Source organism: Misgurnus anguillicaudatus, chromosome 15, assembly GCF_027580225.2.
Source record: "Misgurnus anguillicaudatus chromosome 15, ASM2758022v2, whole genome shotgun sequence".
NCBI lineage: Eukaryota > Metazoa > Chordata > Actinopteri > Cypriniformes > Cobitidae > Misgurnus > Misgurnus anguillicaudatus.
In genome coordinates this window covers 7762257-7788994 of record NC_073351.2, presented here as the reverse complement: position 1 = coordinate 7788994, position 26738 = coordinate 7762257, and the positions used below count along the sequence as shown (strand labels likewise).

General features: G+C 38.6%; 2 protein-coding genes across 4 annotated transcripts in view; one reads left to right on the top strand and one right to left on the bottom strand.

Annotated features, from left to right (window-relative positions):
• The window catches only part of veph1 (ventricular zone expressed PH domain-containing 1), a 158799-nt gene that overhangs the window by 89066 nt on the left and 42995 nt on the right, over positions 1-26738 (bottom strand). The window lies entirely within an intron of this gene.
• Positions 19887-26519, top strand: ptx3a (pentraxin 3, long a). The gene is made up of 3 exons (XM_055173542.2): positions 19887-20129; positions 22301-22852; positions 25230-26519. Exons 1-3 carry the CDS (start codon positions 19994-19996, stop codon positions 25859-25861), a joined length of 1320 nt encoding a protein of 439 aa, XP_055029517.2. The 5' UTR covers positions 19887-19993; the 3' UTR covers positions 25862-26519.

Sequence of the window (26738 nt, the reverse complement as noted above, 5' to 3'; positions counted from 1 at the left end):
ACACATTTCACACGGCATGATTTTGAATTGCCGACAGGTTCAGATATCTAGCATACCAGATATCCCACGGGTGTCGGGGACTTGTTGGCGATTCTCTCAGATCACGTCTTTGATAATTCACACTGTATGATTGTCACTCACGTGCATGAGTATCGATTTGCCTGTGATTTCGGGCATTTGTCGGCGATTTCTCAAAACCTGTCGGCGAGTCAAAATCAGGGCTAAAATGTCTCGTCAATTTAATTATTTCTATTTTGCCATAGAAACAAGGCATGACTTTATACTTGACGTAAGATTTAGTCTGGGATGATACGCCTAGTAGAGGTCTACACGGGTCCAAAAATTCCTACCCGAACCCGATCAGACCCGTAAATGTGCTACACTGAACCGACGCGGACCCGTCTGTTGTTTTGAAAGCTGGACCCGGAACCGACCCGGACTCGTCTATTATTTAAAAGCTGGACCCGGATCTGAAGCGGACCCGTCTATTATGTAAAATCTGGACCCGAAACCGTCCGGGAAGACACAGACCCGACCGGCAAATATTCTTTAGCTAAATGTTAGAGCGATGCCATTTCAGACCATTTGCCTTGTGTCTTACATGATACTTCTAGATAGGACCCCTCAGTCTACAACATGCTACAGATCAGCCAGAACAATAATTTCCACCACTAAAGATAACTTTATTAGCACTCTTCCAGACCTGTCTCAAATGAAACATGTAGCAGATAACGGTGAAGATCTGGATATTATAATAGAAAACCAGAACAACGTTTGCACTAGCACATTGGATGCCGTTGCTCCCATTCGAAAAAAGAGAATCAAAGAAAAAAACGCCAGCTCCATGGTATGATCATCGTACTGCAGCCCTTAAAAAAGTAGCCAGAAAAATGGAAAGAAACTACCGAAGGACAAAGTTAGAGGTATGGCGTTCAGCATGGAAAGAGAGTGTTCAACACTACAGACATGCTATTAAACCACCAGATCTACCTATCTCAGTACGCTTATTAAATAAAATCATAACAACCATTGTTTCCTCTTTAGCACAGTTGCGAAACTGACTAGAAACAAAGAACAAACAGAAACCAATAGTAAACTCCAACACAATAGTAATGACTTCATGAACTTCTTTACTAACAAAATTATGTTTATTAGGGAAAACATAGAAACTACGCAAGCGGCCACCACTACACCCAATAGTACATTTACCTCTAGATTACCATACAAACACCTTGAGTCATTTAAACCTACTACAATAGAAGAGCTCTCTAAATTAGTAATGTCAGCCAAATCATCGTCCTGTATACTAGACCCCATTCCCACAAAATTACTAAAAGAGGTATTTCATGTAGTGTCAGACACGGTACTAAATATCTTTAACTCATCTCTAGAATTAGGACACGTTCCAACAGCTTTCAAACTAGCAGTTATTAGACCACTCATTAAAAAACCAAACCTTGACCAGGGAGATCTTAATAACTTTAGACCTATCTCAAACCTACCTTTTCTCTCTAAAATATTAGAAAAAGTAGTGGCAAGCCAGCTACGCACATTCATAGCGAATAATAATACATATGAAAAGTTCAACTCAGGATTCAGGCCCCACCATAGCACAGAGACAGCGGTGCTTAGAGTTACAAATGACCTCCTATTAATATCCGATCGTGGTGAAATCTCAATCCTCACCTTAGTGCAGCCTTTGACACAATAGATCACAGAATCTTACTCAGTAGACTAGAAAACTATGTTGGCATCAGTGGTCAGGCGTTAGCCTGGTTTAGATCGTATCAAACCAATCGCTATCACTTTGTTTATGTAGATGAGGAAGAGTCATATCACTCCCCGGTTAAATCCGGCGTACCACAGGGATCGGTTTTAGGCCCTATCCCATTCTCGTTAAATATATGTTACCTCTAGGAGACATTATAAGGAAACATAACATAAGTTTTCACTGCTATGCGGATGATACCCAGCTTTACATCTCGTCACATCCTAGCAAAACCCACCAGTTTGCTAAGCTAACAGATTGCATTAGTGATATTAGGGACTGGATGGCACATAACTTTCTTATGCTAAACTCCAATAAGATATACTTATTATTGAACCAAATCGCTACAAACATAGTATGTCAGATTACAAGTTAGATGGCTGCACGGTGGTGCCATCTTCCACGGTTAAAGGAGCATTTCACCCGTGGAAAAACTCTTTATTAAAAGTGGATCATATTTGTAGTCGAAATATAACATAAATTTAGAATTTGGTGCCTATTTGACCAAGAAAAGGGGTGTTTGTAATCTCACCCGCTCTATAAAGATATAGGACTTCCTTCTTTCAATGATGCAAAATGATGATTTTTGCATCATTGAAAGAAGGAAGTGCAACACCAAAATCCATATTTCTCCCGTCTCAGGGGAAACAGGAATGATGCATGACCATTCAAAAACATGACTGGGTTTCTAACTATACAAAGCTTAATGCAAATGGGTGAAGTGTCCCTTTAAGAATTTAGGCGTAATGTTCGACAGCAATCTATCTTTCGATAGTCATATGTCCAGCGTCTGCCGCACAGCATTCTTCCATCAATATCTCAAAAATACGCCATGTCTGCATCAGATGCAGAAAAGCTTATCCATGCTTTTATGACCTCTAGAATAAACTATTGTAACTCGTTACTCGGGGGATGCCATGCAAATCAGGTAAACAAGCTACAGCTGGTTCAAAACGCCGCCGCAAGAGTGCTTACTCGATCTAAAAAGTATGACCACATTAGTCCAATTCTGGCATCTTTACATTGGCTACCAGTTAAATATCGCATACAATTTAAAATATTACTATCTACCTACAAAGCCTTAAATAGCCTAGCGCCCTCGTATATTAAAGAACTACTATCAGAATACAATCCACCACGTAAACTGCGCTCACAAAATTCGGGTCTCTTAATTATTCCTAGAATATCAAAAGTGTCTAAAGGTGGTAGATCCTTTTCCTACTTAGCCCCTAAGCTCTGGAATGATTTACCAAATAATGTTCGAGTATCAGACACAGTCGATCAATTTAAATCTAAACTTAAGACATTTTTCTTTAACAAAGCATACACATAAAATGTCCAGTAAATGTACTTTTCCCGCAGTAGTTAGTTTGTCTAGAACAAAGCACTCACACACCTCATATGGGTAATACACTATTGCCGCAATAGTTAGCCTGTCTGGAACCGAGCTGACTTAAACAACCATAATGTATGACACTTGCATTACATGCGAACGGCCCCTACGCTAATAGAACTCTGTTTTTGTCTCCCTGTCTCGTCCTCGGCACCGAGGACAATGACACAAACAGACCCAGTTCCTGTTGCTGTGAAGGTCATCGCACCACTGATCTACTGGCTGTCCTTAAACGTGATGCCTAGCCGATGCTCGACCAACGACCACCAGCTGAACCAGTTTAATCCGCTTACCCGCTTCCTATCCCTACCGTATCTATATCTATATCTATATCTATATCTATATATATATATATATATATATATATATATATATATATATATATATATATTGTTACGACCGCTAGGGGTCAACCGCAACAGAAAGAAGGAAATAAGTCTCAAAACCAGAGAGATATCGAAGAATACAAGAAAACTTTATTTATAAAATGAAGGGTTTGTCGTCAGGGGCAGACCAGGCCAAAATAACAAACAAACATTCTTTTTTTACAATCTAAATTACCTTACAAAAAGAAAAGAAAACAAAATACAATTTAACTTACCTACCTCCCTTAACCAAAAACAAAGTGAAATAATATATAAATAAATTGGCGTCCAACCCCCTACATCCCTTATGACAATTAGTGTTTATAAGAGTATGTATAAGTTAAAGGGGACATTCCAGAAGACGTTTTTAAGATATTAAATAAATCTTTGATGTCCCTTGAGTACATATGTGAAGTTTTAGCTCAAAAGACCATATAGGTAATTTATTGTGGCATGTTAAAGGCAATTTATAGGCAATTTATGGGGCTGAGCAAAAATGCACCGTTTTTGTGTGTATCCCTTTAAATCCAAACGAGCTGCTCAGGTGGGCGGAGTCTCAAGCGCTCCCGCTGTAGAGCTGACAGAGCATCGAGGGAGATTCTCTCACGAAAGAAGTTAGTGAGCGATGTTAAGCATTATAAATATGAACAAGTTTAAAAAGTCAATTATCTGTTTTATGCATACTGAATAAATGTTTATCAGCAGATGGGAAACATTGTAGAATAAAAATAAAGACTTAAGGTCTCACGTTGCCCTTGTTTTAAACAGGCATAATGAGTTTCAGCATGTTACAATAAAATACACGTCCACAAACACTCAGAAGTTTACTTTTTGACCAAACCACACGAGCACATTTAAATGATCTGTAATAAAACAACACGTTTAATGCTTAAACTTTAGAGAAACAGATCAAATGACATGTTTAAGTTTATTGTGCACACATATTGAACACATTCGCGTTTCTGTCAGTCTCTCATCTATTTTGTAACTCCTCATTCATTTGAAACTTCAGAGAAACATTAAACAACATACTTACTTATTGTGTATGATAGTGAACACACGTTGTTCACTCACTCTGTCTCGTGCAGTGCATTAATCCTCGTTTTCATTCATATAAACTTCAGAGAAACATATTAAACAACATAACTTACTTGAAAGCGAACCGTCGCGTTGCTCTCTCTCTCGTTCGTTCGCTCACTCGCTCTCTCTCTCTTGCACTAAGGTAACGTTAATCCTTTAGAACGTTAATTCAATCTTTAGAAAGATTATTAAAACTACAAGTTATAAGATTGTTGGCTCCTGTTTGTGTTTGATGGAATACAAACGCGTCGTGCTGTCAGTCATTCTTTCTCTCTCTGTCTATCGCACTCAAGGTAGCCTCATGGTTGGATAGCGCAGTTGAAGGGGCGGTATCATTATAATTGGAGCCCTTACCTACGTCATGGGGGGAGCGAAATCCGCATGACCTATTTATTCACATGCTTGCAGAGAGAGCCTTACCAAAACAAAGTTACAGGGTTGCTATTTTTCATGTTTTCTGGGTTGGTAGAAGCACTGGGGACCCGATTATAGCACTTAAACATGGAAAAAGTCTGATTTTCATGGAATGTCCCCTTTAATAAAAGACAACAATCACTCATGAATCCTGATCTCACATATGATTCGCTAAAAATGGCATTAGATGTAGCCAAACTTTCACAATCTCTCTGATTTAAAAACACACTATCAAACAACGACGAGCGAATAACAACAATGGCGGAACAGTCAAGGCATGCGGTTTAAGGTGACCGAATAGCGAGGCACAAAAGGCCTCTTCCAAGTGTTTGGGGTGGTCCTTTTATTCAGATGGAAAGCTGGTGAGGACCAATCAGGATTTTCCACTGGTTAGTGTGGGAACGCCCATCTATAATAGAAACATGACACACCAACAGACAGAGAGAGAGACACACAAACACACATCTACATCCACTTACATAAACAAATCTCAGGGTCTTAACAATATATATATATATATATATATATATATATATATATATATATATATATATATATATATATATATATATTAGGGCTGTCAAAATTAACGCGTTAATAACGCGTTAACGCAAATTCATTTTCACGCCACTAATTTTATTAACGGAGATTAACGCAACGCGCACTTTCTGTTTGACCCTTGGTCCAGCCCATAGTTGAATGAACAGAGACGCAGACAAATGTGACTCTCTCTAAATGAGTAAAAGGTTTTCATAGAAATAAGAACATTATAAATCGTCTACCAAATCCAATGCTCTAAATGCTCGTTGGACATCTGATATGATCGTTATTTATACGTCTGAGAGGTGTAACGTTACCGTCCTCCTAATGCTTAATCTAATACAAAAATGCGTCTCAATTCATTTTGGTTTCGCTTTTATGCATGCCTTAGAAAATAGACTGCAGGACTTGCTTGATGTTAAAATAGTCATTAAGAGAGATAAAGTTCGGTACCTGATTAATGTTAAAGAGTTATTAAGAGCGACAAGACTCAAAAGCGATCCCCTCACGCTGACTGACTGATATCTGAAGCGCGTGCACACAGTGACACAGACGCGCGAGTGCGCGACCTGGAGACATCTACACAAAATTACAGTTTTACAAATATCTGCTTTGATAAGAATTCACGCAGGTAGGCTCTATAATCTGTTATGTTTTAAGTAAATGTTTGGTTAACTGTTGGGTAAAACTATCTGATGTGTAACATTATATTAGATCACTTAGATTTTAAGCAGTCTGTCTCAATGTCAATCAAACAAAAGGAAAAAAAGTTGAACATACATTGATGATGTTTTTGCTTTGTGTGTGCTAAATCTATTAGTTTTATCAGTGATTTTAAGGTATTGATGTGGTAATATAATGTATGGATGTGGACATTTTTGTGGTAATTTGACTCTTTCAACTTCAAACAAGTGTTGTTCTGTCATATTTTGTTATATTTCAACAAATAATGCATTGTTCTATGTTTTAATAGAGAATGTCAAAATATGAACAACTATTTTTTTTAAATGTGCTAATTCCGACTCAACTTGCCAGCACAGGTCACAAATGATGCAGCAGCAAACAAAAATGGAGAAATAAAAATCTTCTGAAAGGAAAATTCATATACAAAACAATGGCTGATGATTCTGTTAAAAATGTAAACAGGCTGTTGTTAACATACATTTGCATAAAGCATCTATATATGTATATATGATTAGAGTATTAACAACCTGAAAAGTGTTAAATTAGGGTAAATTTAGAATGGATAAAAATGTGCGATTAATTTGCGATTAATCGCAGTTAACTCATGAAATCATGCGATTAATCTAGATTAATTTTTTTAATCTATTGACAGCCCTAATATATATATATATATATATATATATATATATATATATATATATATATATATATATATATATATATATATATATTAATCTCTCCCAAGGGTTTTTGTCCTTCTAGGATTTTTCCCACCGGGTTTTTTTCCTAGGGGGTTTTTAGTCCCAGGGAGAGTCAGCCAACCTTGGCTTAGCTTAGCACTTTACTGTATATGTAACACTATTAATACGCTTGCTTGTACGGTTTAACCTTAGCCGCTATGTTCTACTGCTTATATTATCTATTGATTTTCTGTGTTCTCCTTTACATCTACTCATGTAAAGCTGCTTTGAAACAATTAACATTTGTGAAAAGCGCTATATAAATAAAATTGAATTGAATTGAATTAATAAGTCAATAAACAAGTAGCGAAAATTAAACTTTTTGTCTTACCCATAGAAGTTAGTCTTCTCCCTCCTTGTAGCTGACTGTGTGATGCACAATCCTTATTTCAAAGAAAGTTCCATCCATGTTATTCCTCTCTTGACGATTGAAATGTTTAATGCTTATTCCAGCTTTAAAAGTCCACTTTACAGTCATGGTGATTAATAACGCAGTTTTACATTTGTTGTGTATCGGGTCAACTTGCTTAATAATGTTTGCCCATTTGGATTATAATAACAATTCCTCGTTCAGTGTCATGGCTGCTTTCGTTAGCTTTACTTCTTTGCTGTCATCTCTGTGCTCTTTGAGCAGAGTCGTGAAAACTTTAGATATAACAGCAAGACGGTCAATTTACAATAATATTATAAAAATTAGAGAAGTCAGTGCAAAATGCGCGGTACAGCGGAATAGGTCCCGCCTTCTAAATAAAAGAGCCAATTGTCAAAGGTAAAGTTATGCGTCTCATTGCAGAAGCTCCTGACTGGTAGCCAGAGAAACATTACAAGAGCACATGTGCGTTAGCTGCCTGGTTGGAGCAACCAAATATAAACTTTTTAACGCAATTTGAGCGTCATAGCAAAAATGTATGCGACAGTTCATCTAAGTTTTTGTTGCTGTTTTTGAAATATTTTATTTAAATGTGAGTGTGTGTTCTCCTAGTCCGATCGACCTCGGGTATTACCCACAATGTTAAACAGACCCGGGACCCGAAGTAATAGATTGAGACCGACCCGGACCCGGCTGATCATTTAAAATATAGACCCGAACCCTTACGGGTCCCGGGTAGGGTCTCGGGTCTTCCGTGTAGACCTCTAATGCCTAGCTAGAGCAACAGGTGTAAATTCTACATAGGACATAAAGCGTGTTTTACATCCAGATTATTCTTACGACCAGGTGTACGCCCAGCTGGTGCAACCGGCCCCAGGTGTTAATATTCATAAATCCTTTCTAAAGTTCTTAGCCCAGTTCTGTGTAGGTGTGCTGGCGCAGTGGGACACACACCACCATTTAAACTTCAGATTATAGGAGCTCATTGTCATCAATGATGGTGTAGGTGCTCATGGAATTTCACATCACCAGCACTTTTCATTCCAAGGTGGCAGATTGACGGCATTAGTAGAGGCTGACCTTCCTTTGTGTTTCCTCCAGAGAACAAGACCAGTCATTCACAAACGTACCGTCCCATAATCCTGCTTGAGTTCAAATTCAAAACGCCTTTGTAGCTTTTCCACCGGGCAACGCTAGGGAACCAGACGTGAGGAGTGGCACATGGACAGGACATGAGCTCATGCAAGTCCACCAGATATTTTGCTGAACAGAGAATGTGTTGATAAGCTAAATGCCACTGTTAATGGGCTGATGATTCATTAATGTAAAGCACACATTTTTTAACGATTTCTTGGCACGGTCTCGGCTGACATAAGCACAAAAATCATTAAAGGCGTTTTTCTGTTGCAGACATATTAATGTCGACCTCCCACTGGATACATGTCATGGCTTTGAATCTGTTTCCATAAAACTTCACTGGTGTTGTGCACATGAAATATATAATTCTTTCATCGGCCCCAGAGAGTCTGCAAGTTTAGAGGGCAAAAATAATTTGCTGTTGGGTGTGGAGTCTTTGTTTCTAGGGAAATGCGCATGACCGTGAAAGGGGCAACAAAAATGACGGCATGTTTCCATGACCCCAACAGCACCCAAAATCCTCCTGACAGGCAGGGGGTTGATTTACAGTCCTTAATACTAAGTCATCATAAACAACTTTTTGTGCAAAAAAAGCAGGTTCCAGGCACTCAGTCAAACAGAAAAAGAGGAGAAGGAAAAAGCCTTTATTAGGTATGGCTTAAGTCATTATAAAATTAATAAGCCAACATGTTTCAAACCAACAAGTGATCTTCTGCAGGGCAAAGCAACACAAATAATGAGAACGTCAGCAACTTATAAGGTTAAACCCCACCCATCGTCAGAATAAATAAATAAAATAACCAAAAATAATAATCAAAACCGGCGAACCGGTTGAAACTTTTTGTACATTTTCATGTCCCATACAAATGGAAAAATTTATAATTTAATAAAAAGCAGAAAGGAATGAGGATCAAGTCCAATATTTCACGGCATGAGAACACCCAACACAACACAGTATCAATTAGGGCACGTTTAACACATTCCCAAGCAGGACATACTACTAGTACTAGATGAAAATCCTTGTTGGTACTAGAAGAACATTTTATGAACCCATTTTTGGGGGGGTGAGGTTTAGGCTTAAGGTCAAGTTTTTGAAATGTGAGTCCTAATCGACAAAGTGAAACCAGCAATGGCAGCATGTGTGGCTTTTCACTAAAGGATCATCATCTGGATTGGGTGTTAATACTAGGAAAGAGGTTTTAATTGTTAAAAAGTAGAGACTAGAATTAAATGAAAAGTAAGAATGAAGGGCAAAGTTAGAATTTTGGGTACAGAGTAGAGGTATAGCTGGATTAGGCTACATGTCAAGACATACACCTGTGCAATTTCACAAATGTTTTTGTTGAATAACAGCTCACATCAGTGATGCGCGGGTCAATTTATAAACAACCCGCACCTGGGGTGCGTTTCCCCAAAGCATCGTTAGCCAACTACCAAGTTCCATCGTTTCAGCATAGTTCACCGATGCGGGTGTTTCCCGAGACACAGCAGCACACAGCCCAAACAATGGCCATGTGCTCCCACACAAAACATGGGTACCGCCACAATCCTGCCACATGACTATGAACAACTATGAATTACTTGAATTACTATGACAGGACGGCAGAATCATGCCATGAATATTCTTAAAATATTTTGGATGACTCATAACCATTTTGGATCAACCCGCGCATCACTGGCTCACACTGTATGAGTAAATTGAATGCGATGTAAAGCCAAATCTTGTGATTTATGTTTTCGCGTTATTCACCAAACTGCAACTTGACTGTGTAAGAATTTATAGTCAGCCTTGACAAAGATTCCACTTCAATTTAGCTGTTGAATAAAGCTTATCCCTCCAAAAGGCTTGATAATCATAAATGGTAATCTCAGTTCAAGCAATACAATAATATAACCTGAAGTAATACTTTCTTAATAGTAGTATGGGAGCAATGTGAGACTTCTTGAACCAACACAGATCAAAGAGGGTTCATGATAATAAAAGACATCTATCTAAACATTATCTGACCACTTGGTTGAGCACACAGTTGGATACTACAATGACGGATTTGGGCACAGTGGGAGATATAGAGGTCATTTGTAGTATTAGTCTTAATTTACGTTTAAAGGGGTACTTCATTAGCATTAGGGGTGGGAAAACAGGTTTGAAACTATAAAGTGTTAAGACTGACTTTGCTCAGGGTTCAATCTGACTCCGCTGAACCCAAAGTACGACGTGCTTTGTAACTGGTACCACAATAAACTACTTTCATCAAGATTTTCTACGTCCTCCTCATTTTTTTCTTACACTGGCGAGCCAAGCAGCGAGGGATTTCCAAAAAAAAAGCGGGGAAAGGTAAGAAAGACTGACTTTTCTTCTTTAATGCTGTTTTTTTGATTTGGGAACCCCCTTGTTTAAAAAAAATCTAGAAAAGAAAATTGCAAGGAGAGGAAGGAATTTAGTTTGTTTAATTTTGCAGGAGGAGTTCTTAAGCCTATTTTATACAATTCTGTTTGAGATTCTTACGAAACTGAATTAACCCGACGCAGTGTGGTGGCAGAGTTGTATTGGAATTTTTGTTTCTAACGTAACTGAAGCAAAGTGTTTAAGTTTGTGTGTTTCTAAAGTAACTGAAACGTGGTGTTGTGTTGTTATAATTTCTGTTAAGATTCTAAAGTAACTGAATCAACCCGACGTAGTGTGGTGGCAGAATTATAACAGAAGAGTTTCTAAAGTAACTGAAACTTCTTGTAGTGAGAGCTCGACGCACGGTGGCTCTGTAAAGTTTAAAACTAAAAACCCGAAGCAGTGTGGTTTTGCTCGACGTACTGTAGCAGAGTTTTAAACGTGATATATAGTGTTGTAAGCCCGAAGTATACTGTGGCTAGATAGTTTAAAATATAACACAGAAGCACCGATGTACTGTGACAGTGTTATATTTTAATCTATTTGTGAGTGTTGGCGTAGCAGAGGTTTAGGCCCGAAGAAGTGTGGCCTCCAAAGTAGTGAGACTTTCAAGTTAAAAGAAACTTGATTTGGAATTGTTATAATTTCTGTTAAGATTCTAAAGTAATTGAATTAACCAAAGGTAGTGTGGTTGCAGAATTATAACAAAAGAATTCCTAAAGTAACTAAAATTGTTGTGTAGAGCCCAACGCACCGTAGCTCTGTGAAGTTTAAAAAAAAAAAAACCTGAACCAGTGTGAGTTTGCTCGAGGTATTGCAGCTGTGTTTTAAACTTGATAACTGTTGTTACCCCTGACGTGCTATACAGCTAGGTAGACTGTTGTATTGTGACAGTGTTATATTTTAAACTGCATGTGAGCATTTGTGTAGATGAACTTAAGGCCCGACGGACTGTTGCCATGTCTGAAGCAGGAACTTTCAGGTTCAGAGGCCTGACATATTGTGTTGTTAATTCATAAGTGTCCGACGTACAGGAACTATGAACAAACAGACTAATGAATATCTTAAAGCAACTAGATAACGTGTAGTCACTGATGACAGTAAGTTGTAAATACCTATTGAATTATTGCACATAATTCAGTAAGACTTTCGAAATGGAAACGCTGATTGTTAAATACATTACCAAGCATGGTTCACAGGGATTATTTGATGGAATAGAAGATGTTGTTGATAAGCCATATGAATGGGCTATCTCTAAGTTTGAAACTTCTAAAATGCCTAAAAATGAAAAAGGAAAGATTGCCAATGCGCTTCAAGCGGTTTTTGCTTCGTACAACATAATTAGGAAGAGAGTAGATGAGTTAAAAGCTGAAAATGAGCGACTTAGTGTTGAGGTGATTTCTACCAAAAATTACCAGGCCATTGAAACTATTTGGAAAGAAGAAAAGGTCAAGATGCAGAATGAAATTGCACTGCTTAGAACTAACAAAGACATGCTCAAATCATCTGTGGAAATTTTGGCCAACAGTTTGGAGGAAGCACAGACAGCTTGTCAATGTATGATAATGAATGGCACAACTGAGAAAAATGCTAGTAAGACATTGTTAGATGTTACAGTGTGTAGTCCAGTTTCGGAGATGCCAGATTTGCAGGAAGAAAGTGCTAAGGGTTGGGAAAGAGATTCTCAGTCATTCAGAAGTCAGTACTCTGACTCTACAGTTAGATTTCCAGTGGCACCAGTTCATGTGACTACAACAATGCGTGCTAGTGAAGGAAGGGAAGAGCATATGACCTCTACCATGGTCAGAGCATTTAATCCATCTGAACTAGAAATTGTGATCAAGAACATTGGGAAATTTGACCCTGCCAAGCAGGATCCATTAGATTTTCTAAAGAATCTTGAACGATATGCAGATCTGTATAATTTTACTGATGGTGATGCATGTGTTGTGCTAAAAATGTGTTTGCCTGATACTTTGTCTGGAGCCTTAACTCAGAAAGTAAAGAACAGAACAGCAAATAAGTCAGAGAGGAAACAGGCACTTCTTGAAGTTTTGGGTATGATGTCAGTTGATTGGAATAAAATATCTGAGATGCAGATGAGGACAGGAGAGCACCCAGCAGCGTTTTCAGAACGATTACTGGAGACATTTAAAACGTTCAGTGGCAATCCTGATATTACTAAGAATGATGTCACTTTCAAGTCTGCCTTGATTAACAAAAGTGATCCGCTCACCCATTCTGCTGTATCAATGTTTGTAACGCCTTTCTCTGAATATGATGACATTATTGCTAAAATGATACAGTTTTACAACAATAATAGTCAAATGAAAGTTGCCAATTCTAGAAATCCAGTTGCTGCTTTTGGCAGAACAGAATATTCTAGATTAACTGATGGCTTCCATCATAGACAAAGGAGATTTGCAGGAATAAATTCAGGTGTTATTCTTTGCTATGCATGTGGAAAGGCCGGTCACATTGCTAGGCATTGTCAAGACAAAGAGAGATACCGAAACTTTGTCTGTCATGCATGTGGAAAAGATGGTCACATTGCTAGGCATTGTTCAGAGAAAAGATGGAAAGATCAGGAAGTTGTTTGCTTTAGATGTGGAAAGACAGGACACAAGGCAAGACAGTGTCATTTTTCACATAAAAGACAGATGGGCTTTTGTGATTTGCTTAAGAAAATAGACAATTTAGAAACCCAGTTAGCACTGTTGAATGGAAAGAAGGAAGAAACCTTGCCAGACACATCACCGTGTGAACAACATGACTGTAACTCAGTCACAAGCAGATGTTGATGTGAACTAGAGAATTGTTTTATGATAGTAGCACATTTAAAAAAAAAAAAAATGTTTACTATCAAAAGGGGGGTGATTCTTGAAGATTCATGAAAAATGATTTAATTGAAGATTCATGAAAAATGATTTAATGTGATTGATATGTAAATTTATTCAGAAGAAATGTTTTAATGCCAATAATTAAAAAAAATATATTTTTTAAAACATTACTGATGTTTGATGTTCTGTGCTTAAACATATGTGACTTTGATGTTTTGAATGTGAAAAGTTCTTGTGGGGGGAAAAGGGGGGCAACCTCTTCTATTCTTCTTGTTTCAGGTGTAAGCATGGAGATGTTTAAAATGTGTAACCTTAGGGAGAAAGACGATTTGGACCAGAAGGCCAACAGGACAAGTGATGCCAGGGTACTTCCTCAAGAAAGAGGAACCAGGACTTCTCTAAAGTTACTACTGGAATAGGAAATCCAGACATTTCCAGACCTGCTAATATCCAGAACGACAGGTCCAAAGGATCCTGTGACATACGAAATCGGAACAATAGCTATGAAAGCTTCATCTAAGGAATTGTTTTCAAAATTGAAAAAAAGATTGGACAATCGATAGGAGAAGCACAAATAAATCAAACTATTTCCAGAGAGTATGGACAGCAGTCTTCCTACCAAGGTGGAAAACCATATTATGAAGACTCACTACACATGACACTACAATGAGACTACAATGTATGCTATGCTTTAAACAATTTTCCAGGAGCAAGGAAATTTTGAGTTTGAGAAAATTCTAAAGGTGGACAATCTTGGAACATTACAGTAACATGCTCTTAAAAGAAAGGAAGAACCTTCCTAGATTTGCTGCAAAGTTGTCATCAGAAGAATGGCAGGGAATAAACACAGACTGTTGTGACAAAACCCAATTTGGTTTCATGTGCGAGTGTGACATGGTGGAAAAACAACTATTGTGTGAAGCACCAGAAACGGACTTTGATGCTTGTAAAGTTAAAATCACTCATATTCAGAATCATTTCTCAAGGATAATAGTCACAGATGAGAGAAATTGTGTTACTACACCTTGTATATGTGAATGTGACCTGACAAATACTATCCTATTGCCAGTATTAGACAATGTGTTAATGTCATTGATCTTAATGAGAAAGATAGGGTAATGGGGACTTAGCTATTGCATATTCAGATTTACTTTGGGATGTAACCTTCAAAACAGTGTGTATATCTTACTCATTGTTTGTCAATGTATTATATTATGCTGTATGTGTTCTTTATTAAGACGCCAGATTGCAGATACTTCAATGATCACCTTAGGACGTTCCCGTTGGCTGTGATGGTTCTTGAATATTTCTCTCCCAAACCCAAGAAATGCTTGTTTCATATTGCCAAATTTTAGGAGAGACCTTATGATAATCTTGCCTAATGGGATGGAGCGATAACCAGTGTGCATGAGGTGATGACCCAATGACGGGTAAGATTCTCCAGTGGCCAGATGGGGGACAACCTAAGCCAGGGTATTGCCGCCACTGGGCACCTGCCCGAATATTAATGGGAGGTGTACTCGTTATGAATGGAGTGGATGTGATGCTTCTCTGCCAAGAGCATCAAACGGGGGACGGTAAGAATTTATAGTCAGCCTTGCCAAAGATTCCACTTCAATTTAGCTGTTGAATAAAGCTTATCCCTCCAAAAGGCTTGATAATCATAAATGGTAATCTCAGTTCAAGCAATACAATAATATAACCTGAAGTAATACTTTCTTAATAGTAGTATGGGAGCAAATGTGAGACTTCTTGAACCAACACAGATCAAAGAGGGTTCATGATAATAAAAGACATCTATCTAAACATTATCTGACCACTTGGTTGAGCACACAGTTGGATACTACAATGACGGATTTGGGCACAGTGGGAGATATAGAGGTCATTTGTAGTATTAGTCTTAATTTACGTTTAAAGGGGTACTTCATTAGCATTAGGGGTGGGAAAACAGGTTTGAAACTATAAAGTGTTAAGACTGACTTTGCTCAGGGTTCAATCTGACTCCGCTGAACCCAAAGTACGACGTGCTTTGTAACTGGTACCACAATAAACTACTTTCATCAAGATTTTCTACGTCCTCCTCATTTTTTTCTTACAACTGCTCACGCTGTACGTGTGAAATAAACCCATGGGACCCAAATACTGAAGATGTGTGGCGGTTTCAAAAAAAGAAACATGCTTCACTGGGAGAAACACGCTGCCTTGGACAGATGTGCATTGGCTATGTTTACATGCACAAATTTTGTCAATCCGACTATTTTAACTCGATTGCAGGTTACACCAGTACAGCTTCCATGTACCCTAAACATTGCAATCTGATTAAAATGTTCGTTTACATTCTATATTATCTGAATCATTGCCAGATTCATGCATCAAAACCAGCCCAAAAGACATTCAAAACTAGCCCAAAAGCATCCCAATGACTATTCACAGCCCAAATACCAATAACTAATGAACAAAAATTCTTTAGTCTTTAACTCGCTGAAACAGTTTAAAAGTAACCCAAATCTGAACTGCACCAAAAAGCAACACAGCGCACCACATCTCTCATCGAATTCACGCTTTATCTCTGGATAAATATACAAACTCAAAGCTGATTTTTGTTCTTAAGTTCTTAAGTATAGAAAAAGAAAACACATTTTCGAAAGGCAAATCGCTATTTTATTGCTTTATGTTATGAAAGTACACATGAACCCTGCAGAATGTTCAGCGTGTGACTTCATTTAGGGCCCTATAATTTCCGCGATCACGGAATCGCGGACGGAATCGCGGAATTGGCTAATTAACACGGAATCTAGCATTAATGCAGAATTTTGCATATTTTGAATAAAATTATGTTTTTGTGTGGGAGACGAACGTATGTCTGGGGGAAATGCACACCGGGGTAAGTAAATCTGGGCGACACGCCCCCTCCCATCGTTTCAGACCCCCTCCAAAACACTGAAACCATGGCGAAGCGGCTCTCCATGACTCTGCTTTCGTCAGCGAAAAAAATAAGAAATTCGACGCTAAGCACTTAGTTCCGAGCATGTCTCACATGACTTTTATGTGACCGGAGAACTGTTATTTTGTAAGTTTTGTCAACACTCTGTTCACGATGAGCGCAAAGATACATGCACTCTCTCATCCACGTCTGTCTCACTGTACCTCTCACGTGCACGCGCTCACGCATCTGTCCGAAGTGCGAACACAAATCCTCATGTATTTGTTCAGTTTTATGCATCTCAAGCTAGCTGAGGCAAACTAACTATCCCTCGCATTTAAAATATAATCATCTGCATCATGGCGCCGCTCTCTGTCTCTCTTTCGCTCGCACGTGCAAAGAGCTGCGTGCTCATGCTGTCCTAAGTCAGATCACTATCTTGTGTATGTTTGTAAAGTTATATGCATTTCAAGCGATTGTGTATAAAATATGGACCGTGTTCCGCTGGATTGATGTGTTTAAGGCACTTCTGAAGGCACCACTGCTTTGACACCTGGTTGTAGCCTCCTGCAACAACACTAAACAATGCATTGAATTGAGTTGTGTGTGTGCGTGTGTATGTGCGTGTGTAAATGCATCTTTTATAGTCATTAAGTAATCCTGTTATCCAGTTTTTCCCCCAAATCATTTACATTTTAATCATTAACATTAAAGGCACACTCTTTTTATGACTAAAATAAAAGTAAAGGGTAAAAAATATAATTGCCAAAAATGAAAACGGATAAAACGGAATTTGCAAAAATTAAAACGGAGAAAACGGAATTTGGGAAAAAATAAAACGGAATTTGGGAAAAAATAAAACGGATTTTATAGGGCCCTATTCATTACCTCAAGAATGAGCATTGCCATCGCCTTACTGTGCATTCAGACCGCCACCGGCGAGAGCGTCAAAGTGGCCGGAAGTCATTCGTTTTCAATGAGAGCCGGCAGCGAGCAGCGGCGCGGCGCGTCATGTACAGCGTGAGCGTCGAGGAGAGTTGAAATCAGCTCAACTTTATGGTAATGAGATATGACGCGGTTCGGCGGCAACCAATCGGAAGGCGGAAATGTTCACCGGCAACCAATCGGAAGGCGGAAACCTCCGCCTGAGAGGAGTTCAGAGAATGCATTCGAGCGTCAGAGCGTCCACTACAACTTTTCTTTAGCGTCGTTGTCAGGGCAGCCAGAGCTTTTATTGACGCTCTCGCCGGTGGCGGTCTGAATGCACAGTTACTGTTGCATGTTTCTGTGACAAGAATGATGTGATACATAAATAAGAGGTAAATCTAAGACGTGAACTCAAACACAATTTTTCTGCGCATGTGCACAAGGTATTTTGCATCCGATTGAGAAAATACAATGATTCACGCGTTTACATGCATACTCTTCTCCTGATGATCAGATCAGTGATCGACTACACCACCCCTTTCAATACATTTTTAGATATGAAGGCTTCAAGTGTTGTTCTTTGCTCGGTTTTAACAAAAAGGAAAAGTTCCACAGCGGCATCCATCTTTGTAATGTACAAAGTCTGCTTCACCTGTCGTCATCGTGTAAAGCCCACCCCAACGTTTCTGATTGGTGCCACAATTTCGACGGATTAGAAATGAGCATGAATGGCCTCTTTGCCAGACTACTTGCAGAGCAAATCTAAATTTGCCAGAAGTTGTCTGGGTTTTCCCAAGCTAAAAATCAGTGTGTAGCACTGCTTAAACTATGCTAAAAAAATTGTTATCGCCTCCTGTTCCCCTGTACGCTTCGTGAGAAAGCTATAATTCAGCACGATTCAAAAATGAAAAAGTCGTACAACTCAGAAATTAATAAACCATATGTATGCCCAACTTAAAGGATTAGTCCATTTTCTTTAAAAAAATCCAGATAATTTACTCACCACCATGTGATCCAAAATGTTGATGTGTTTCTTTGTTCAGTCGAGAAGAAATTATATTTTTTGAGGAAGAAATTCCAGAATTTTCTCACCTTAATGGACTTAAATGGAACCCAACACTTAACAGTTTTAATGCAGTTTAAAATTGCAGTTTCAAAGGACTCTAAACGATCCCAAACAAGGCATAAGTGTCTTATCTAGCAAAACGATTGTCATTTTTTGGCAAGAAAAATAAAAAATATGCACTTTTAAACCACAACTTCTCGTCTTCCTCCGGCAGTGTGATGCGCCAGCGCGACCTCACGCAATGCATCATCATGTCAAGAGGTCACGGATGACGTATGTGAAACTACGCCCCAGTGTTTACAAGTGTGGAGAAAGAGGAGCGTTCCGACAATTTTGTATGTGGAATGATACTAATTAATGTCTTTGTGTCAGTTTATTGTTTAAAATGGTCCGCAAATGTACGTTTCATATATGTAACACGTGACCTTTCCGCGGCATTACGCAATTATGTGAGATCGCGATGGCGCGTCACAGGACCAGAGATAGACGTGAAGTTGTGGTTTAAAAGTGCATATTTTATATTTTTCTTGACAAAAATGACAATAGTTTCGCTAGATAAGACCCTTATGCCTCGTTTGGGATCGTTTAGAGTCCTTTGAAACTGCAATTTTAAACTGCATTAAAACTGTTAAGTATTGGGGTCCATTAAAGTCCATTAAAATGAGAAAAATTCTGGAATGTTTTCCTCAAAAAACATAATTTCTTCTCGACTGAACAAAGAAAGACATCAACATTTTGGATGACATGGTGGTGAGTAAATTATCGGGATTTGTTTTTAGGAAAATTAACTAATCCTTTAAGGTTAGAGAATCCTGTGACTGAATATGGAGATATGTAATGTTTAGCATTGGGGTAGGGTTATGTCTATACTTGTTTAACAGAATGTTTCAGAAACGACATGTTTTATACAGGATCATACAGACGTTGAAATAAATAAAAAGGATTTTAAAAAATAGAAAAATCTTAAAGTGTACTATAAGAAATTAAAGTCATATGGTACATATTACCCACATTAAAGAAAGAGAAATTTCAAAACATGAAAAGGACAATAAATCTCTAAATCTCTGTTGTAAACAAAAAGCCACTCCTGTCACTACAAGAAGAGTCAAAAACCTTGAGAGGCAGAACTATTTGCCTACACCACAATGACTACCTCCAACGAAGAACTCTTCACTGACGCTCTCTCTCTCTCTCTCTCTCTCTCTCTCTCTCTCTCTCTCTCTCTCTCTTTATGTTTATAAAGACCACAGAGCCCCTCCATCCAGCTCAGTTGAATCATAGCTGCAGTTCACTAAACAAGCAGGAGTGCAGCCAACAGATTGCTCAGCATCTAACCAAGAGAATCGTCGAGGGAAGAAAAATGTGGACATTACTCCAGGCTGCGTGTCTGCTGGGTTTATTATCCGCAGTGGTACCTGAAAGTTACGAAGACAATTTCCAAGTGCACTATGACAGCAATTACATTAATGAGTTACCTGAGGACAAACAGACAGAAGGTGAGTAACTTACAGTAACCTACAGCTACAGTCTACGAGTTAAGATATACAAGTACTGACAGGGCAGGATTAAAATCATTCATCTGTGTGTGTCTTTAAGAAAGGATTGACATAAAAGAAGAGAGTGATTCACCTGAATCAAGACTATTTGGATTTATGAATGAGGGGAGGTTTGCATTAGTGTGTGTTGTGTACTTAAAGGGATAGTTCACCCAAAAATGAAATTTCTGTCATCATTTACTAACTCTATGTTACAAACCCGTATATTCTTATTAACATGTTCTTGTTATTTTGAGACACCATGAATATGAACTAAAATGTTCTTTTAACACACTATCTCTGTATTAATCAAATGTATTCTTCATACATAGATGGGTTCAAGTTTATTACAAGTGGTACCTAAATATATTTTAAGCACATTTTAGTTCATATTCATGTTGTCTCGACATAGCACAGAGGGATAGTTCACCCAAAAATCTAAATTCTGTCATCTTCATTCATTCTGTAATTTCTCATCCTCATGTTGTTGTAAACCTGTTTGAATTTCTTTTTCTTTTTTTTGAAGAACACAAAAGAAGATATTTTGATAAATGATGGTAAGCACACAGCTGATTATAACCATTAAAAGTCAAATACGATGGGATTCAATGGGTAGTGTGTGCTTACCATCATTTATCAAAATATCTTCTTCATCATTTATAAAACTACTTCCATAATATTGCCTTTCCTACTGTGGTCAATGGTTACAATCAATATCAGAAAAATGAAACTCGGGTTTAAAAGAAGATGAGAAAATGATGACAGTATTCTTAAAAATTCTAAAAATGTCTTTATTTTTGGGTGAACTATCCCTTTAAGATTACCTTAAAATGTACTAAATAAGTTTTGTGTACATAGATTTTAAGTTAAATATTTATTCAAAATAGTTAAAGTTATTATGTAAGTATTTTCTATTACGAAAATCCCCAAAATGTTAAAAGCAACTGAAAAAATAATGCATAATAAGATATTAAATGTCTTTATTGAAATCGAAACATAAATTATAATATTTTTATAACAGATGGACCCTCTTGCTGATGACGTAATGTTGCAGAAAAACAAAGCGTCATTTAAAAAAATGCAGCATTTCTGTCAAATCAGCATATATTTTTATGTTACTTTAACTTAAAAAATTAAGTTAAACAATTTCAACTTGTTTTTAATAAGTCATGTCAACTTATCACAGGTCAAAACCTCAATAATAGGTTGAATTGACATGCAAAACCAAGTTGTTTTAATTTCATGCTGCATTTTTTCTAGTGCATTGTAAAAAATCTTTGCTGCCTTACATTTTTTGTTGAATCAACGCACAATTCATGTGAACTTACTATTATGTGTCTTGACTAGAGATGAGTTGCTACAACTTATAAAATATAGTTGAAAAAAGTCAACTTCATTTTGTAAGTTATAACAACTCATCTCTTGTCAAGATAAATAATAGTAAGTTGAAATGACTTAGGGGCTAATCACACCAAAAGTGCTTTAAACGCTTGGAAACGCAAGGCGCGATGCGGCTTTTTATATTGCTAGGCAACCACCGAGTCAGCTGTCTTGACAATCAAATGACCTTGTTTGAGGGTGAGAGATGCATAAACACGCAGGAGAGAGTGAGCGAGTGGAATCCGGTTCTTCAAAGCAACTGTAAACTTCACTCACCACAATGTTAGGCCCGCCTCTCCCCTCATTTGATTGGACTATGGAAAGACATGAATGACATCGGGCGCTTCTCCGCTCTCAGCGTTCCTTTAAAAGCACGTGCTGCGACTGGCGGCAAAAACCTCAAGGCGCTCGGCGCGCATAAACAGAGCGCAAACGCTCCCTGCCCATAGAATATCATTCAAAAAAGGCGCCTACAACTGCCATAAACGCTTTTGGTGTGATCAGCCCCTCAGAATACTTTGAGGTGTAGCAAATGTTACAGATAAACTTTTATAGTTTCCTAGAAAACTCAAAAGGCCTCATGAAAGAAAGTTACCATCTATGTTTTAGTCTCCTCAGACTCATAACTCTTGACTGGTGACCCCCCAAATTCACTGCCGGGTGTCACGTTACGCACGTACCCGAATTATGTCATGTAACTCAACCCTATTTCTTGGTCATTTCTTCTCTTCCGTCATCTGTTTCACTTTTAGAGGAGACCCCCACACCTTCCCCAGATCCCTGCAAGGGCTCAGCCTTCACCAAGTGGGATAAACTCTTCACCATGCTGGAAAATTCCCAAATGAAAGAAAACATGCTCCTGCAGTATACTGATGACATCATCAAGGTAGAGCTGCAGTCTCTGAGAAAAGAGATGATGCAATTCGTGGCGCAGTACGGCGGCTCGTGCGCGGTGGCGATTGAGAACTCTGCACGACGGACTGGAGCGCAAATTGACGCGCGACTGCAGAACGAGCTGGATCGTTTGCGCAAGGTCTCTGACGACCAGTACGCGAAGTGCGACGAGGTCCTGCAGCAGCTACTTGTATCTACTGGGAACCAGGCTGCCCAGCTAGAACGGCTGGAGAACGTCTGCCAAAAATCCACGCAAGGCAAGAGTCTTCATGCCCGGCATCTCACGCATGAGGTGACTGATGCAGAAAGGCTGGAGAAGGGTCTGGCAACCATCTATAGTGAGCTACAAGCCCTTCGGGAACAGATGACCCTGCACATGCAGTCACACCTTGCAAATGGTCTCCCATCAGGTGAGAATATTCATGTTGCATAAACTAACGCAGCTCATGTTTATTGGCACTTGTAAAGAGTAAAGCTTGAAAGAAGTTGGAAGGGGAATTGGTGCTAGCTTTGTGTCAAACCACTTGGGCCAACTGCTATTCTGTGGCAGGTCATCTTTTTTATGAGAATGCTAGAAACACAAAAGTCGAGCTGTGTCATAGTTTACAAGCAAAACAAACCATAATGTTTCAATTACAACACCTTTTGCAAATGTGTTGTTTTGCGAAAGTTAATCCCTTTATCGCAATCTGAATTATACTAAAACAGACCGCCAATGTTATGATTCTGCATAAAATTTGAGCTGTAAATCTGTGATTTACGCAAACCACATGTTATCATCAAACCATTAGCCAGCTTAGCGGACTAACACAAATACATCAAAGAACGTTAACTTATATGACCCCCGAACATACCACTCTCATTCCAAGTTAAGATGTGCATTTCCCCCAAATTCGATAATGTTCAGACCTCCCTGAGATGGGAACCAACCGTTGTCCGCATTTAAAGAGCCTATTACCTCGTCAGTAAGCCGGATACGGTCTCCTTTCAACATTGGCAAACAATGATTACATTTTAAATGCCCATGCTTTCTGTATCAAAAGGCTTTGCAGAGGTAGAGTAAATGAAAGACAGAGGGAAGTATAATCATTAACAGCTAGGCAGACCGACCACACCAAAGAGTCCGGGGGGAAAACATAGCCAGATGAGACTGTTTAGAGAATGAGTTAGTCCCCCCTCCAGCCATCTCAAGCAGGAAACCCAAGATAAATGAAATGAAAATGTCGTAAGCTACGGTAGGAGAGTTGTAGGCTGCCATAGCTAAGCAATCACGCAGAATAAGTGGAACGTGACGGTTGCATTAACCAAACCCCCTTCGATCATCTCCAACTGTTTTACAAACGGTCTGCTGTAGTTTTGCTTCCCTTTGATTGTAGATCCTCTTAGTGGTTTAACAAGCATCGGGTGTATAAAATACAACTCGACAAGACCATTTTTGGATTTGACTGGTTTTATTCTCATCATATTCAGAAACAAATAGCCTTGGTAAAAAGTTTCAATCTCTGTCTTTGTTTTGGGAGGGAACAAAAACTGGATGAGATCCACAATGACGAAATGTTTGTAGTGCAGAACATCACTCTGAGAACCACCACAACAATAAAGAAACTTAGATCACCGGAGACTGACCTTTCAATAGTTGTAAAGATTGGTTAATTGCATTTATATAGGGATTGAACCACCAACCTTCCGGTTTGTAGACAACCTACATCAGGGATGGGCAACTTCGGTCCTGGAGGGCGGTTGTCCTGCAGAGTTTAGCACCAACTTGCCTCAGCACACCTGCCTAAAAGTTTCTAGTATGCCTAGTAAGACCTTAATTGGCTTCAGGTGTGTTTAATTATGGTTGGAGCTAAACTCTGCAGGACACCGACCCTCCAGGACCGAAGTTGCCCATCCCTGACCTACTTGAACCACTGAGCCACTGCCGCCCGTATTAAAGACATTAATACATTACACTTCTAGCATTTCTGTGTATAGCATTTGATTAACAAAAAAACGAATCCTAAAGTAAAGAAGCCTCCTTGAAAGACAGTGTGAAGATCATCTATAGAAAATTAGTAGTCAACTACAGCAGCGTTTCCCTATCCTGGTCCTCGAGGGCCCCCTCCCAGAGAGATTTAGATGTCTCCTTTTTTGACATACCTGATTTAACTCATCAGCTTGTTAGCGAGACATGTTTACCATTTTGGAAGGAGGGTGATAAGTTGAATCAGGTGTTTTAAGTAAGGAGACGTCTGGGACTTTCTGGGAGGGGGGCCTCAAGGACCAGAATTGGAAAGCACTGAACTACACCACAATTGTACGTGATGGGTGGAGTTTCATCACCATTAAAGGGGTTATATTATGATATTTTTTTAAAGATGTAAAATAAATCTTTGGTGTCCCCAGGGTGCGTATGTGAAGTTTTAGCTCAAAATACCCCACAGATAATTTATTATAGCATGTTAAAATTGCCACTGTGTAGGTGCGAACAAAAATGTGCAGTTTTTGGGGTGTGTCCTTTAAAATGCAAATGAGCTGATGAAATGCAAACACTGATTGCAATGATGGTGGTTTGTTGAAATTGAAACTCAAAACAGGCGCAATCTGAACAAGCTAATTTTTCACATGCTTGCAGAGAATGGTTTGCCAAAACAAAGTTACTGGGTTGTTCTTTACCATATTTTTAAGTTGATAGAAGCACTTGAGACCCAATAATAGCACTTAAACATAGAAAAAGTCACACTATGACCACTTTAAGTTTTTGTTCATAACGTCTTTCCATTCTCCTTATTTTTTTTGTTCCAGGCTGTGACACTGGTCTGCTCTTCCCGATGCGCTCCTCTACATCTCATGTTGAAGTGACACCCAAAAGACCCTTCCTGACCAATGCGGTTACCATCTGCCTGTGGGCCAAACCGACTCAGGTTCTTAACAACACCGTCCTCTTCACCTACAGCACGACCGGCAACCCTTACGAACTACAGCTGGTCCTCAATGGCCAGAGTGTCCTATTTACCGTGGCTGGCGAAACCCATTTGGTGGAAGCGTCGAGAGCGGTGCAGGAGGGTCAGTGGGTGCACCTCTGTGCGGTCTGGAGCTCATGGCAGGGCCTGGCCTCTCTGTGGGTCAACGGTCAACAAGCAGCGAGTTCTCCCGGAGTGGCCGAGGATCATGAGCTACGCAGCAAAGGAAGCATACTTCTGGGGCAGGAGTATGGACGTTACTTCAGGCATCTCAGTGTCCAGGACACCTTTGATGCAGACCAGGGCTTCACAGGGAAGATGACCGGAGTGAACATGTGGGATCGTGTTTTGGATTCAAAGGAGATTTCCCAGCAGGCACGGTTGGATGGGAGTGGTTGTGGTACACGTGGTAATGTGGTGGCCTGGGGTGTGTCTAACATCGAACCAAAAGGGGGTGTCAAGTTGATCTACTAAATTCTCAATGGCCTAAACCTCCTGAGCCCTGTACACCGATTAGATGAGCTCCTACAACACATATTCAGAGACTGCTTTGCTACACGTGCACATAGTAATTTTCTTTCATTTCAGGAAAATATGTTGATTTAGGGTGGACGTTAAAGCAGTTATATTGTAATATTGATGCCATTGGAGAGACGTCATATCATTTATTCATCATTTTGAAATTACAATGTTTTGTTTCGAACACATTTCTCTATCATCAAAGTATTTATCTTGTTTGAAAATGTTTACATATTGATTTGATCTATTTGTAATGTAATCTTTTAATGCATTGTGCTATTTTTCCTTCTATAATATTTTAAAACTCACAAGCTTATCTTATTTGTGATGAATATTTTTATTTTCCTACATAAATACAGCTTATGAATGCATTTCTTTAAATATTTGGAAAACGTTTTTAGCTACTTACTTTATTTTAATGATGAAACTCTGGAAAATGTTTACAAGGTCAATTGTGACTTTTTTGCTTCCCTTGATGTGTGATGTGTATTATAATGTAAATTGCTTTTTTCTTTTTGTTAAAAGATGAATGTATAATGTATATAGATATTTTTCAATGAGGGTGAGAAAACAAGCCATAATAAAACATTTAAATAAAGAAATATCATTGTCATTTGGGATTTGGGATTCAAACTTGAATGGGACATAATACATACAATATATAAAGAAATGCATGCAAGAAAAACAATAATAATAGAAGCCCAATACTTAATAGAGACATTCTAGTGATAAATGAATGTAATCAATTTTACATGATTTATAACAAGATGAAATAACACATTACTAGTATTATTATATTGGATGCACTAAAAAAAAAATTGTAATCTCACAA

Bases quoted from the DNA above. Each gene is read 5' to 3' on its own strand.
- ptx3a (XM_055173542.2), top strand. From the start codon at position 19,994: ATGTGGACATTACTCCAGGCTGCGTGTCTGCTGGGTTTATTATCCGCA. The intron at 20,130-22,300 runs GTGAGTAACTTA...TTTCACTTTTAG, and splicing joins TGAGGACAAACAGACAGAAG to AGGAGACCCCCACACCTTCC. The intron at 22,853-25,229 runs GTGAGAATATTC...TTTTTGTTCCAG, and splicing joins TGCAAATGGTCTCCCATCAG to GCTGTGACACTGGTCTGCTC.